The 16,180-nt window shown below is 42.5% G+C and overlaps 2 protein-coding genes across 3 annotated transcripts; both read right to left on the reverse strand.

Annotated features, from left to right (window-relative positions):
* Positions 1-390: 390 nt before the first annotated feature.
* arrdc2 (arrestin domain containing 2) lies at positions 391-12,209 on the reverse strand. 2 transcript variants are annotated; one of them, XM_086224283.1, is made up of 8 exons: positions 12,050-12,209; positions 10,834-11,088; positions 2,679-2,896; positions 2,496-2,598; positions 2,147-2,403; positions 1,912-2,074; positions 1,171-1,331; positions 391-953 (listed from the first exon to the last, which is right to left on the reverse strand). In XM_086224283.1, exons 2-8 carry the CDS (start codon positions 11,084-11,086, stop codon positions 900-902), a joined length of 1,209 nt encoding a protein of 402 aa, XP_086080409.1. In that variant the 5' UTR covers positions 11,087-11,088; positions 12,050-12,209; the 3' UTR covers positions 391-899. The 2 variants fall into 2 exon arrangements, with proteins under 2 accessions (XP_086080409.1, XP_086080408.1); XM_086224282.1 differs by lacking the exons at positions 10,834-11,088; positions 12,050-12,209 and adding an exon at positions 4,398-4,828.
* A 2,330-nt stretch (positions 12,210-14,539) lies between these two features.
* Positions 14,540-15,689, reverse strand: LOC147249626 (uncharacterized). Its single transcript, XM_086225569.1, has 4 exons — positions 15,523-15,689; positions 15,136-15,236; positions 14,708-14,829; positions 14,540-14,628 (listed from the first exon to the last, which is right to left on the reverse strand). Exons 1-4 carry the CDS (start codon positions 15,660-15,662, stop codon positions 14,617-14,619), a joined length of 375 nt encoding a protein of 124 aa, XP_086081695.1. The 5' UTR covers positions 15,663-15,689; the 3' UTR covers positions 14,540-14,616.
* Between the last annotated feature and the right edge of the window lie 491 nt (positions 15,690-16,180).

Consider the following 16,180-nt stretch of genomic DNA (forward strand, 5'->3'; position numbering starts at 1 on the left):
TATTTTATCATTGTGCTAAAATCACCAACCACAACTATCTGGTACTCAAGTGCCTTACTCGTTGCATCAACACGACTAACTGAATTCATCCGCATACAATCCAACTCTTTTTGTTGTTGCCTTTCCGAATACATTCAAATCTATGAGAGAACATCTCCCTGAAACTCTCATGCAATCTTTGACAACAGATATTTAAGGCATAAGCATTTTTCCCTTTTACATATGTTTACCTGCATGCATAACATACAACTACATCTGCTTATTTGACTTGTCTGCACCACCATCACACCTTCGGATACAGTATGTGCTTGGTTAACAGTAGAAATCATCATGTTGCATAGCAATGTAGGCTGTTATAATCCACTGTGATGACTGGTAAAAGTGAGTTGGAAACCAAGGACAATAATTACGCCTCTCTCTTTACGCCATTCAAAGATGACAATGTGATATTAAACATGAGTCAACTTATCAAAAGCGCTTTTTCCCCCCAAACACCAGACGCAACTTCAATTCTCCACTTGACAAATATCGAGTGACCCCCTCCCAACATGTCCCGTTAAATCTCAAAATTCACTTCAGATGAGGAAATCGTTGATTGGGAGGTAGCTCACTTCGTCGGGAGCCAAAAATCACTTGGGGATTGGACGGGAACCGATGTAGAGAAGTTTCTTCCTTCACAGCAGAACAGCAGTGTCCTCTGTATGGGCTGGAAACAGTTTCCTCCACTGTCTTTCAGCTCCTGTTAGTCCGCTGACCCGCTCTATGGCGCTTCAGTCCCTCTCCACCACACTGGGTAGGACCAGGTGCCGTTTATCAACGAGAAGTAATCCAGAAGAAGACAAATCTCTTGATTTGTTTCATTGCTTTCAGTTGCTTGACGCTCAGGCAGGGCTTGTGGTTCAACACGTCATGCAGCGAGGTCTCATGTTGAAGGGCTGAGGGTTGGGGTCAATCTGTGAGCAGGGAAAGGAAATAAAAGCAAATGAGATTCAACACTGCGTAGGTCGATGATTCGATCCGTTTCCAAGACAAATACTCAAACCTACGATACGTTCTACATTCTGACTACACCTCCACACTTGTTTTTATATAGTTCAGCAGCGGTCGAGAGTGTTTCAATCTAACCTAGTAAACTGTGGGAGTGAGTGGGTGTGCATTTTAGTGACTCACCTCACTGTACACTGGTGGAGGTCGAAAGCGAAACTCCTGAACAAAAGCCATGAGGGGGCGCTCCAGGATCCCACTCAGGTCCTCGGCAGGTTGCGGGACCACTGCGTTATTGCACTGCTCGGCCTGCTCCTCGCTGACCACAGAGCTGTAATCTGGAGGAGCTGCAGGGAAAAGAGGCAGGATTAGTTGGCTGGCCTGACTCCGAACAGTACAGGTCCAAACATGAAGCTGCTGAGTCACCACTGCAGTTTAAAAAAAAAAACCTGATTAACATTTACTGCCGTTTTCACCAACAAACACTGATTTGAACCTCAGCTGAAATGAAACCTTTGTTTGTTTACACATGTTGGCATCTGACCCGGCGGTATGTTGGCGTTCCACCGCTATGAAAATATATGAGGGGGAAAAAGCCAACAAACTCATTGAGGTTTAAGAGGCTGTTGGGATGCAACCATTTCGTAATTTATCAAACTAGAAAAAAGTTACTACAGTATTAGGGCAATAAAAAAAAAATCTAGTTTCAAACAGACAGCAACAGACATTTGCATTCATTTGTCTGGTTATTCTGCTGCTCTTGTGTACAGTTTTGTAATCTGGACTTGAATCTTAACAAAGATTCACTGCACATTTCAAAAAGGGACAGACAATGAAGCCTGATTATAAGATAAGTAGATAATATTGAGCCAAAATCTTTTGGTTTCGCATCTTGCACATTTTTGCCAGTAATTAAAGGACACTCACGCTCAGGCTGCTCAGGGATGGCCATGCGCAGCCACTCCAGATTAACGCTGTACTGGCTGCTGACGCTGGAGGTTCGGCTTCCGAACGGATGGAGGGGGATGGTGCCGATGACCAGCGGTAGCTCGAGACACAGCTTGGATGTCCCAGGAACATCAACACATACCTGATGGGAGGAAACCTTTAGCGACATCTGAGTAAAATTGGTCGTATCTGGCAGCTGTTGAACTGAGCTCACCTTGAGCATGTACTCCACTTTGATGATGCGGCACTGTAGGATGGAGGGACCCACAGGTGGGATCTTGATGGCTCGACCATGCCAGGTCTCTCGGCATCTTGTTCCCACAATGTCACCACAGAGTGTGGCTACGACTGAACGCTTCTGCTTCATGGTGCCCCGAGCAATAAATGTCTGAGTCTGAGTGATGTAGGCTTTGGGCACAATCGACCGAGAAGTAGAATTGTCAAACTCCGCAAAGACAGGTATGACTTCACCTGTGGAGAGAGGAGGAGATGTTAGGAACGGTGTTCAGCTCTAAAACCAACCAACATGGGTTTATGGATTATTTTTGGTGTTCAGCTCTCACCCGGTGTATATCCTTTGCGGTCGATCTTTGCAGTTACGGACACTTGTCCAAAGTTGCGGTACCACATCCGGGCCATCTTGTCCTTTGTTCCAGCTTGTGGTGCCTGAGAGGAAAGCCATGAGTGTCAAATATCTGCAACATCAAGAGGTGTTTTATAACACAATCTTAAGCTGAGAGACTCACCAGCAGGGCCGGTGTGTTGATGTCAATGGGCTCGATGACTGTAAACTCCTTCTTGATCTTCTTGACAGTAGCCCAAGGCCTGTGTAGCTTAACTTTGACCCAGTAGCGAATGCTGCCATGTTTGCCCTCGAAGGAGGTGACAAGTGTCTCCTCAGGCAACTGGAAGCTGAATGGAAATTCATGGCGGCCAGCAGGAAGGATGGTCACTTCGCCATTATCTGAAGGAGGCAAGAAAAAAGTACATTTAGGTTGCGATGCATTAATTTGTCACCCTTTTGGTTTTCCCAATGTGAAATACAGTGATTCAGCAACTGAAAGCTCAATTCCTTCATGGCCAGTTTCTGTAGTTAAATTTAAAAACTAATTATCATATCATTCAAATTAGTACAACAAAATAAAAGTTGCTCTGACTTTCAACTTCATAAACCACCAGAATGAATGGCCCCAAAAGGCATCATGCTGAAACTACGCCTAACTCACACAACTGAGGCAAAACATTTCACACCACCAGTATTCTTTACAAATCCACATAATCAAATTGACCGGACAAGAGAGTGAGAACTCAGAAGTGTTCATCATGACTGCTGCTGAGACAGAAAACTCTTTCTCTACTATCACATGGCCTGTGCTTGCTCAGAGGGGCGGTTCCCGCTCCATTGTGCTGACTGGGAACATGTTTTCCTCAAGCTGTACTCGACAGCCAGTCTCAACTGCTGTTTTCTTTTTTTTTCTTCACTTGCGCAGACCCACCAACACGTGTTTGTGTTTAACAGATGCCATGTGTTTTTAGGTCCCTTTGTTAGCTGCAAACTCCTATTTGATTTCCACCACAATACCCATCATTGTCAAATCCAATTCATGGGTCAAGTAGGTTGAGTAAGGAGGTGCATGTTTTCATGCATCCCTGCAAAATAAATGTACTTCTAACACCAGATAGCAAACACCATTTGATTTCTGTTTGCAAGCAAATTTTGAAACTGCACTGGGCAACAAACGACCGAAGCCCTGGCTTGAATTTGCCATCTTAGCTCTGTGGTCAATGAATGAAAAGTTTGAAACCTCAGGCACCCAAGGAGAAAAACAAGCCAGGATTTACCTCTAACCAGGACAAGTCTGATGTCAGGACTATTGCTTTCAACAGATGTTTTCACAATGAGAAAGGAGCAGACAGCTGCCCCAGCACAATTTGCTCACTTCATATACAGTGGTGGGGGTGGGGGGTCTTTTTTTGCGTGCGGACTGAGAAGCGACAACAGCAAGTCTCTAGATGGAAGTAACCTACTGTAAAAAATAGTAAATGAAAGACTGAATCTTTTTAGTGCACTTTCTAAATCTGTGGGGCTTCTTTTTTTTTTTTTTTTTGGTTTCACTTCCTCAAGGAAGTACCCAACAAAAAGGACAGCATCATTCCAGAAGCCCCTATGAACTGTGCTAATTCAGATTCTTCATTCATTAAATTTCATCGGGAACAAATTATATTAAGTTGATCCAGGCATCTCTTTGTTTGAAAAACAGACCATAACTCAAATGAGTTGAAATTAACTCACCACAAAAACAAATGCATCAAGTTGTTCTGCGACATACAAATCAAATATGAAAACGCTACTAACAACTGTCACTGGGGGAGTAAACAACCACTGATACACAAAGTCTCCAGTGTTCAGACAGGATGCCAACTGTGTTCTCTGCCCCATCACCGCGCCTGCAGCGAGGACTGACCTGCCTGCAGCAGCACCTCTCTCCGGTTCAGGTACTCCACCTCGTCGCTGTAGTTCTGGGTGTATGCGGTGCTGGAGCCAGCGGACCGAGACTCGGTCCAGTGCACCTTGGCAAACCCTTCGGCATGAAGCTTCAGGGAGTCCACCCGACTCTCTCCGGACAGCTCCAGAACCACCCGGCCGGACACCACGTCCCCGCTACTGTACACAGGCGGGCAGTCCACCTCCGGGGAGTCGAAGACGATGTCCAACTTTTTCAACTTATCGAAAATCATTTTTTTAGGGGGGAGTTGTGCAAGTCCTATCAAACGCAAAAGTATTTCCTCTCGTCTTGTTTCGCAGTATGTGCAAGTTTAGTGAAGCGGATCTCCGGTAGGAGACGGAAGGCAGTCGTTCAAGGCTGAAAGTGTTGTTGAGTTTCGCACCGCAGCCTTATTTGCAGGCTGAGAAAGTGGGCGGTTCTCTGTATTTATTATGTAAGGCCGCAGGAGAGGCTTCAGCGCTGCCTTCAGGTGCTTCTCCCCCGCACAGACTTCTCAAAACCAGCGTTGAAAACATGATCTTGTTACTTTTGTTTGGCTCATTTTCAACAATAAAAACTTCAAATATTCTCTCCAGTAATAATCACACTTTCACCCCCCGGGGTGGTAAGAGTGATATATTAATCTGGAGACTGCTACTGAAAATCACAAGCACAAATCTCATAGTTGGAGACCAGCTTTGTCAGGTTTAAGCAGTTGTTACTGAGTTTTAAAAGCCACTAAAAACACCTCTAATGCACTTCGTCATAAACGCAGGCATGAGTATAAAAACGTGTCCCGACAAAGACCAGGGACAAAACTCCCTGATGTGAAAGGGAAACAAAATCACATCACATTTACAGTGATGAAGCTTAGTAACACATCAGCCACCTTCACAAGGCATCTTTACCATTTCGAGGTCCAACATACACTTCCCACTTCACTTCCTCAACCCTATTTACTATGCAGCTGAGTTACTTTTTCTTCGTCTCTTTTCAAACAAAACCCATATTTCCGGATTGACCCCGAAGGCAACATCATAAACATGTGGGGTGTGGAGGCAGCAGTGAGGAAAACAGGGACTGATGATGACTGATGGTTACAGGTTCTTAGAAGAAAACAGGCTTACTGAGCATGTCTCAGTCTGGCATAGATCCTCCCTGAAGAGCTCAGAGGAAAATAGTTTCACTCGGGAGCAAAGCTGTTTACTCCACTTCTTGCATGTCGCTTTGAACATGCTGTTACCAGCGCGTACATGGAACACACACACACACACACACACACACACACACACACACACACACACACACACACACACACAGCTATTCACAAAAGCATGCAACTTATGACACAAAATCCCCTTCTAGAACAAGTACGAGCCTGCTGTTGCCAATTTCTACAGTCATACAAAACAATTAAGTACTTTAAAGTGAGCATCAAGATCTTAATTTATTAAATAATTACAAGGAGATCAGATATCGAGCGTTAGCGTTAGTTCTGTCAGGCCGTGGTAGTCAAGCGCTATTGGCTTCCCGTCCATCAATCAAACTGATCAATCAGCTGATCCCAACTGCTCAGCATCAGCTGATCAAATCCCTTGCTTCTGATTGGCCCCTCTCAACTTAAATATCACCCAGCCTCAACTCCCGCTCTGCTAACTTCTGCTCTGCCTGCCTCATCGCTGCTATCTGCTGCTACCTTCTGCAATCTACTGCAATCTACTGCAATCTGCTGCAGCCTGCTGCTGCTGCTGCTGCTGCTGCTATTTGCTGTACAGTTGCTCCTGCTCACAACTTGCTACCCTCCACCTCCCCAGCTCCACCTTGTCGTGTATACATGGCATAGATCGTTCCATGTCATGTTGCTGCTCTGTTCACGGGGGTATGTTTGCCCTTCCAGTCTTAAACTGGGAGAACCTTCCCTCACGCTGCTGGTCCCCTGTTTCATGGTGCTCATGAAAAATTCGCAGGGGACTCCTCTGAACAGAGCCATACCGCCAATTTGTACAATAATAAACAAATCAAGCTCATATCATCTCTTGTGTTTCTTGACGTGAATGGACCTGACAGAAAAGCCATTTTGGGGTGTTAGGCCCCTGACTCAACAGGTCAAAGGCCAGCATTTGTGGTCTTGTCTGTGCCTGGTTTTCTGACTGCTGGCACTGGTTGGTGGCAGACCAGTGCTGTATCGGTGCCAGAGGCCATTAATGAGACGAATCCCTCTGATTGGTTAGAGGAAGACATGCTAGGTCTCACCCCCAGTTTGCTGTGTCCCCAGTCTTCCAAGAGGAGGTTTTCACAGAGAAGATGAGTCTTCTGATTGTTTTTGTTTGTTTGTTTTTTTAGAAGACACAGTGGGACTGTCCTGTTTTCTGTCAGCTCATTCCACCATCAGGGAACCGCAAACCAGAACAGTGCATAAGGATTGCAACGCCATATGAAGTTCCTCATCTAAGACGCTGAGAAGGAGCATGAGTTTGTGTTCAAGTAAATGTGTGCAGACCCAGATGTCACCCTGTCGGCAAGCACTGGTGACACGCATTTTATTAGCACAACCATGGGGAGCCTGTGGATGTGAGCAGCAGAGTGTGCCCTTTTAGGCTGACGGAAAACCAGGCGCCCCGCCGCATTCTGGACCATCTGTAGTGGTTTCACCATGCATGCGGGGGGGCCACTTAACAGTTATTGTAGTAGGCAATGTCACAAGAAGACTCCATATAAACAAAACTAGGAACAACTAGGTCACTCACATTCACCCGTTATGCTCTCTCTGAACACTACAGACATTTTCAAGAGTCAGTTCATGAAAGATCTATTCATTGGTCTCAGTAAACTAACAAAATACTGCTTCATTTCTAAAAATGTTCTGTCTTTCTCAAATCAAAGTCTGGGTCTTGAAAAACGAAGTTGTTTACTCCTTTGTTCGCTAGTGATGGAGAATTAACTCTTTACTGCCATCAACTGACGATCTGGAGGCAGTGGTTGCAGAAACATGACTGCTGGGATGCTGGCCTGGACCAGCCAGGAAATGAATGTGAACCTGGGAAAAGTTGGAAAAGTCTGGGTAAACAATGATTGCTCATGGAATGACAAGATTTAAAAGGGCCCATGCCATCTCAAGAGGGCTCCTCCCTTGAGAATATTTTTTTTCCTTTCTTTTCTTTCTTTGAAAATGTTTATGACATCCATCAAATATCTACTAATTTGTGGAAATAAGTAGGAAGCGGAGTTATCATTAGGAGCAGTCGTATTATTACTGTGTTGATTTCAAAGGTTTGTGGTCCACTTTTCATCAGTTTGGCAGTTTCTGTAAAAACATGCACTGTTTTGGGTTGTAATAAAGCCAAGCACGCCACCTGCTGGTGATCAGGGGTAAAAGCCCAGCTCAGTGGTCCGTCATCACCCCCACCTCAGGACTGATAAGATAGGCATCTGGGTCACTCTCTGCCTCCTCCTGATAAACGCGCCCACTGTGCAGATGACTCTGTATTAACAGTCATAGTGTAGCTGGAAACACTCCTGTAGTAAAACTATTTATCCTTCACGCATCTCTATTTTGTTCCCCTGAGCACAAAACATTGGAAACAAACATTTAAAATGAAGACGTAAAAGATTGCAGAAGTTTTTGGTTTTTTTTAAATGCTTTTTTCACAAGATCCCCCTTTTTACACTAAGATCTACAACCTCTAAAGTTGGAGCAACCAACCAAAATTCTCCAACACAACCGGACCGACTTCAATTCAGCTTTTTCAAGGGAAAAGTCACTAACTGAAAATTCTGTTTTTAAAGCACAATGACGTAATATTGTTGAATGTACGAGGAGCCAGAGCTGGCGATGTGGCAGATGAGAGCAACCCGAGAGGGCCATGTGTTGTTTTCCTTGTTGTCATGGTGATGCAGGCTGCATTTTGTTTTAAACTGCCACCACCCCTTCCTTCTTTCTTCCATTCTCCTCCATTTCACTTTTTCCTCCTTTCTTGCTTCCCTTTTCTGACATGAACAGAACCTCACTCAACATCCTCGTGTCTACTTTGGAGCATCAGGGTTTCACAGCACTTGAATACATTTTTGAGCAGCTTAAATAACTGAAGTGTTTTGTGAACGATGGTTAATAAAAATGATTCTGCCCATGAAAGATTTAGGGTAGCATGTGAAACACTTAGCAAAACCCATTAGTTAATTACTTACCGTATTAGTTACTTTGGATTTTATATTCAAAATGAGAAAAGAGGGCTTTTTGGGAGAATCATCATTTTAGCCCTGTTAAACGAGTGTAAATCATTATTATTATTATTATTATTATTATTATTATTATTATTATAGTTATTCACACTATAACAGAGGGGCAGCAAAGTTTGTTCCCTTGGACGAGGCCTTGAATTATGCCCCCCCTTCCCTCCATACTATAGCATTATTTCTGATCTGTATTATTTCATAATCTAAATAATGACTCCAAAAACTCACCATTTAAACATTTATTTGATGTAAGAGCAAGTGCGCGGCCACCGTAAACGGGTGATGTGTGATTTATCATAAAAGCTGAAAGCTGGACTGGATATGGACCTACACAACATGCCCAGCGCACCTTTAACTACACGGTATACATGACGCAGTTATTGAAGATCTCATGATCACGTGATCTGGACATCGGATGCGAGATTCAGATACTTAGATACTGGTGTAACTGTCTTTTGCTAGAGCTGGTAACAAAAGTACTGTCTTTTTATCCGAAGCTCACTTGCATTTACCACACATATATGTTTATTTGTTTAACCAGACTGAGGGGACAAACTAACAGAGGGACCAACTAACAGAGCTTTTGATGAAACATTAACCGCTCTACTGTTTATTTGCTCTGCTACAGTGCCTTATAAACTCCCTGCCTGGTGCTTTCCACAACAGGGAAATTTCACATTTACGTCCCTTACAACAGAAAACTGTGCAAACCAGCTAGGTGTCAGCACTAATGCTTTGTGTTTAATTTTAGGATTATGTTATCTGATGACTGTATCGGTGCCGCCCGACGACGGCACATTTGGCCCAGGCGGCTTCATTTTGATAACTGCAGAGAGACTTCGGGACACAGCGGCTACCAGCTGGTGCATGACAAACTAAATCAGTTTAACTTGAATCAGAATCAAAAGGAGGAATGTTTATCCACCAGCTGAAATGCAGGAACTATGGATATCAAAGCAATATTATTGCGATACATAAGTCGTGCAAAGTCAGCACAAATTCTTTTCATTATCATTCCCCTCGCACCTTTGAACTGAGGGTCAATTGTGCCAGAAATCCCTAATCTACATTTTCAAATAGTCATGTTTATTTCTGGATACCTTTGGACTACTTTAACTTCCATCACTGCATCACGACTGAACCTGTTGACCAGACACCTCTGACACTTCCCTTAGAAAATATTTTTTTAAATCCTTTATCTTGCTCAATTATAATTAACATGAGAGCATTCACCTTTGGCCCAGTGCTCATTCATGTTCAGTACGTGTTTAAAGCTGCAAGCTGCAATGAAAAGGTCCTCACCCCCCCCCCCCCCACCCCCATTGGATTTTGCAATGTAAATATCACTTCCTGCATCCGCTAGAGAACATTTGTTACTGTATATTATATGACGATAACACTGTAGTTTTGCTTTCTTCAGGCTGGGAATCTCATCAAATGTAAAGTTTTGGAAAAGATCATAAACATTTTCTATCCTTAATGGCAGGTACCATCAAGCAACCAGCTAAAACCCACGCAGACATGGGAGGAACATGGAAACACACAGAGACACAGAGAGGATGTGGGACCTGCAATCGTGTTCTTAGAAGAGGAAGAGGACATTCACAGAAGGTGCTAAAATGTGGGAAAAGAGAGTCACAAGAGTTTTACCATCCGCTAATGGCTCAGTCAGGGTGAGGCTAGCCGAAGGCAAATGCAAATGGACTTGTATGCTAAAACTGTTGTTCAAGAAAATGGTCACAAACTTGTGATCGATCATAATCAAGAACAATGTGATAGTAGAAGATCAAAAGTATTTTCAGAAGATGTTTCCTTTCCTCTCTGTCCCATTCTTGCTGTCAAAAAAACAATTCTCAAACTAAAAGAATTGAGAGAAACAGAATCTTGTGATTCACAACTTTTCACTAAGAGGCTGCTGCCGCTTGGCTACATAAAATGCTTCAACCTTATTATGTTTGCATAACATTTTAAGGACACTTCATAAGGCTAAATCTTTTACATATTTCAAAGCAAAAACACAAAAACAAAACAAATAACACATTAAAAATGGGAATACACTGCAGGACATTTACTTTGTCTCGCTCCTGGAAGCTATAAGTCACCTGCATTTTAATAGTGTTCACAGTAGGACAATAACTGATCAACACCAGGACAATGACACTCTTCAGCTTTCACTACTGACCTCGGATCAGGTGCTGTCTCTTCCTGAAGTACGTGATCTTGGATGTGTAGTCATTATAGACGGAGTTCATGCCTCGGTTTTCCAACCAGTGTGCCGTGGCTACACCTCTTCCCTGCACTTTCATGGAGTGGACTCTGGTGTCCCTGCGGAGCTCCAGCATCACCTGGCCGGACACGACCTCTCCTCCAGTGAAAGCAGCATCACACGGACCATCCAGCTCCAGCTTGAAAGATTTGATGGAGCTCAATGTCATTTCTATGTGGGAAGATAAAATAAAGGATGAACTCTGACAAAGCTGATGGATTACAGTTATATTACTTATGTGTGTTAAACGTGTGAACATTACTAAACAAAAAAAATGTATCTTACTGCAAAAATAGATGGAGGCAGATAACATCATATGCAGGAAACTGTATTGTATATGCATGCTCGTTTGTTCTGTGTGTAAAAACCAGGGTGCATTCTTTGCCATGCAAGTGACTGCTGCTCATGCCTTTTTTTTCTGACACACATTTTGAAACTGTTTGACAACATGTGAAAATGTAGCATGCTGTCAACCTTTAACATTATGAGATTATTTACATTAATATCATGCTATCTAACACGCACATGCTAGCATGTAGGAATGTTCAATTCATCATTTTAAATCACATATTTAATTCCTGGCTTTTCATGATGCACACACACACACACACACACACACACACACACAACATATATATATATATATATATATATATATATATATATATATATATTCAAACTGCTAAAATCTCTCAGTATCTCTGTTGCTGTGGTATTGCTTAGTGTGTTGCTTTGCCTGTTATTTTTTGTTTTGTTTCTTTTGGACAGTATACAGAACTTTGGTTGTTTCTTTTAATAAACTTCATAAATTAACATAAAAACTTTAAAATTAACTTAAAATGCTGTATATATACATATAGATCTCTATATAGAGATTTATATGTTGTATTTAAAAAACAAACAAACAAAAAAACATCATACAACATTGTAATAACAACCGTCACGGTCGCTCCCAGGCAACGAGCTCTGTGACAGCAGTGAATGATGATTATTTTCAGTCTTCCTATCAATATTGACAGCTTCCGTCGACCGGTGTGATGGACAACGGTGATATTTATAAAGCGCTGAGACTAGACATCAACCAATCAGGGTTGAGAAACGGAATTACGTATTACAGAGAGTTAAAACTCACCGGCGGGGCAGGGGCAGCAGGGGTCCTCTCGAAACCGAAGACTTTCACAGAAAAGTCTTAAATGTGTTCGAGCTAATTGCACGTTCCGTCGGAGTCCCGTACTTATCAACGAAGTCAGGTTTCAACGCCCAGAAGCACGGCGCTTCTGCGTTCTACACCAATGACAAAGAGCACATGTGAGTCACGTCCACCCTCTTAAACATGGTGGAGGAGGAGCAAAGCCATGGCTTTCCAAATTAAAATTCTATTTCATTCATTCGCTCTTAAACAGTCACTTAGACCTCTCTAAAAGCAGACTCTAAAAATCCAGAGCATCACAACAAATTGCTAAAGACACTGAAACAAATTATTACAGAGTACACACTCCAAATTGAATGGCTGGTGGGCTGGAAGCTTTTATTTTGACAATAAAGTAGCTCAATCGTGGCACTCTCTCCCCATCGCACACACATACACACACACGTAGACTATGTGATTTAAGAGACTAGTATGATGAGATATTTTTTATTTTGTGGAAAAAAATTAAGATTCCTTAAAATTCCTTAAGCGTCACGGGGGGCTGGAGCCTATCCCAGCAGCTTTCATGTGAGAGGCGAAGTTCACCCTGGATAGACAGACAACCTTTCACACTCACAGTCACACCTACAGTCAATTTAGAGTATCAATCAGCCTCGTCCCCTCTTGATGTCTTTGGACTGTGGGAGGAAGCTGGAGTACCAGAGAGAACCCACGCAGGAACAGGGAGAACATGGAGACTCCACACAGAAAGATCCTGTGCTGGAGCCAGGACTCAAACCTTGAACTTTCCTTGCTGTGAGGCGACAGTGCTGACCACTGCACCACCGTGCAGCCTAATGTGTTTTTGATTAAATTAAAAAATAACAACCAAGGAGTTATATCAGAAATAATTGAACCAGAGCTGTCTGGCTGACTTAAAAACCAGGGTAGTTTAATCAAGTCAGATATTAAACCATGTCTGTGCACCTCTGGTCCTTGGACCTGAACCTGACTGGGTTGGCAGACTCAGGTGCCAGCTCATGCCTGAACTGACAGCGTTTTGGAGGGTTAATGAAGTCTAGTTTAACCTTATTTACATCTGTTTGCTTGCCAATACTTTTTTTTTTTATCAGCACAACCTGCATCTTCGGGTCGAAGCTGTGTTATTGTTACAACAAAGATTGCTTTTATGGCGTTTTGTGGTCAATCATGCTTGAAGGAGGGGATGAGAATCATTCTGCCAAACAAATGCTAACCTTCTTCTAAGCTGTTAAGGTTGACTGTGTAAACAGGGTGGAAGTAGGACACTGAAGTCCTGTGTTGTCCTAAATATGCCAGTTGAGGCTAAAGTTTATATTTAAACCACCTAACTTCTGGCTGGAATTGCATGTTGCTTCAGCATTTGACGACACTCTGATAGCCTCTGCACTGTTCTTGGTAAAACTTTGTTTATTCATCAGCCCAGTGAAATTCTTAGTTTTGATCTGCAGCTGAATAAGAAGCAGACAACACAGAGTGATGATGTGATACACTGGCTTTGGTTTGATATGCTTTGTCAAAAAGAACTTTGGGTAATGTAGGAAACATTTATTCAAGAGAATTCATTAGCGAGCATTTTCACAAACATACCCCCCCCCCCAAAAAAGGCTCCATGTGAACACTGTCTCATTTACAATATGCCCCATAAGTTTTATGTCATGGCCCATTGAGTGCTTTCAGAAATTTATTTCATTCCTTTCAAAATCACATGCTTTTATTAATTTAAAAAAAAATTCAAAAATAAAACTTGAGTGTTTTTTTTTTACATAATATTGAATATTTTTATGTCTCCACGCCAGCAAAATTTCTCTGAAGTGCCTTTTTCTTGTCTCGCTGTATACGTTGTATTTGTGAAAAATGGTGACCAAAAAAAATGTACCAAAGTATGCTTGAGGGAAGAAGTTGTGATCCTTAATCATTGTATGACAAAATGAGTGAGGAACTGGCTGCAGGCAGGACGCTGCAAAAACAAAGGTTTGGCTACGTAGTCTTCAGTGTGGGTGGTGCTGTAGCCCTGATGGGACAGAGGGAACCGGACGTTGCTCTGTTTAATTAAAGATATGAGAGAGATTCAGTAAATCATATAAAATAGAAATTATATAAAACAGAGTGAACTGCTGCTGATGCTACTACACTTGCTACTTATGCTACCAGTTAGCTCACTACGATGACTATTACACATAAATCTGACCGACTTTTAAAATGAATGTAATTAACTCTCACCCTCTGATGTGACAGACAAGGAGTCTGTGTGCAGGTCTTCAGTGGCAGGAAGTCAGCCCTGTTCGTGCTGAGGTTCTGTCCGTGTTCTGTCAAACAGATAGAAAAACAAGCTCAACATCAAGTAGAGTCTCCTTTTATGCTCGCAAACTACAGTCATCCATCACCTGGACCACTCAGTATTTTGCTGGGCAGCTGGTTGATGGGTCTGGGCTGCTCCCCGTTCTTTCTGCTGAAGTGTTCTGTTGCTGTGGTTGTGTAGCACAGGTCTGACTGATGGTCCGGGCCAAACTGCACGTGGCTTTTGGTCATCAGGTCAGCACCTGTTACATGTACAGTCAAATCTGATATGATAAGTTTTCTTTTTTTTTCTCTTCTTTTTTAACATATTTCAAATCTCACATTGGAGAAGGAGGCTCTGTTGGTGGTGACGGACATCCTGTCTTTGGTGCGTCCTTTATCACTATCACCCCTGGGTAAGGAGCTGAAATTTTGGGTCCTCTTAATCCGCACGACTGGATTTTCTGGGAAATGAAACAAATTCAGACAGAATCAATTGATGAGGCGAAGTAAATTTGACACTCGTGTCATAGTTCTCCATTTTAGAATTGAAAACTTTTGAGTTTTTCAATGAACTGTTAGCAGTATTAGAAATATTAAAAAAAAAAACACAATAGGGTCTTCGCCTGAAGTACCTTCAGGCTCAGGCCCTAATTATGCTGCCTTTAAGGTTTGGGTGACAATTATCGCATTTTTAATGGGACACTGAAGAATTAGATCTGGCTTATCAGTAAGCGCAGACCAAAAACATAAACACAGACAACACTCACCCAGTTTGTGGTTACAGAAGGTTTCTCTAGATGTGGATGACCACTGGTCCTTGGAGAAGTGCTTAATGTCGAGCTTCAAACACTCCTTAACCAATGGTGCACTGTATCAAAAAACACTCCTATTTATGACACTTGTGTATGGGGATTAGCTAACACTGAGTGATATGTAATACTGCTAAAGTATAATATTTCCGATTTTGGGGTAAGTGAACTAAGCACCTCCAAACTCCTGACCCTTTAGACCCCCACATATTTTAAACCAGGCAAGTAACATACGCTGAAACCAAAACTGGTCAAACCCATCTGATTGCTTTACAGCGGTGGTTTTAACTGCGTTTGACTGAGATCTAAACAGAGTTTTTCCAGTCGAACAGAAAAACCACAGACCTGCAGACAGTAGGCCAGATGAATGACGCAGCTTGTGTTGTCTCTCTCTCTGCAATCTTCTCAGGATTACCCAAAGCCACTGAAGAGGAGTGCTGAGTAAAGACACCATATAAAAACAGTTTTGTGTTGATAACACCCATTTCGTGGAAAGTTTTATAGAAAGGTCAACAACCTTGTGAGTCTTGTGTCTACTTAAAGCTGTAGGTGCTGGTACTTCAGGTTATAGAGTGTTTTTATTAGCATGCCTACTGCTGGGCATACAGCAGCTTCCCTAATCTGTCTGTCTGTGAGTCAGAGAAAATAGCTGCAGGTTTTTTGTTCCAGTCATGTAGTGTTCAGTTGGAATAAAAATCTCCTTTGATCATGATGGCTCATGGACCTTTTCCACTGGCTGAGCAGGTCTGCCCCAGGCTCCTTGGAAGGTGTTGTGGTAGTGGGAGACAAAACTGCGACGATGCCCGTCTCCTTTTATAGTTGGAAAGCCCTCTGCTCCAGACAAACAAATCATTTCTTAAACAAAAGGTGGATTTTCACAGGATTCACAGATGAGCATTAAAACAAATTACATCATCATTAATCATGATAGTGTAAAAAAAAAAGACGTTCAGCCACAGTTTGAATTAAGATTTGAATATTCAAATCAAGACTGAATGGTTCA

This window comes from Aulostomus chinensis, chromosome 14 (assembly GCF_037954235.1).
Source record: "Aulostomus chinensis isolate RoL2024-O1b breed Wild chromosome 14, RoL_Achi_v1.0, whole genome shotgun sequence".
Taxonomy (NCBI): Eukaryota; Metazoa; Chordata; class Actinopteri; order Syngnathiformes; family Aulostomidae; genus Aulostomus; species Aulostomus chinensis.

Bases quoted from the DNA above. Each gene is read 5' to 3' on its own strand.
- arrdc2 (XM_086224282.1), bottom strand. From the start codon at position 4,671: ATGATTTTCGATAAGTTGAAAAAGTTGGACATCGTCTTCGACTCCCCG. The intron at 2,404-2,495 runs GTGAGAGCTGAA...CTCTCTCCACAG, and splicing joins CCGCAAAGGATATACACCGG to GTGAAGTCATACCTGTCTTT. The intron at 2,075-2,146 runs GTGAGCTCAGTT...TCCTCCCATCAG, and splicing joins AAGTGGAGTACATGCTCAAG to GTATGTGTTGATGTTCCTGG.
- LOC147249626 (XM_086225569.1), bottom strand. From the start codon at position 15,662: ATGGGTGTTATCAACACAAAACTGTTTTTATATGGTGTCTTTACTCAG. The intron at 15,237-15,522 runs GTCTGTGGTTTT...TTTTTGATACAG, and splicing joins ATCTGGCCTACTGTCTGCAG to TGCACCATTGGTTAAGGAGT. The intron at 14,830-15,135 runs GTGAGTGTTGTC...TTCATTTCCCAG, and splicing joins CTTCTGTAACCACAAACTGG to AAAATCCAGTCGTGCGGATT.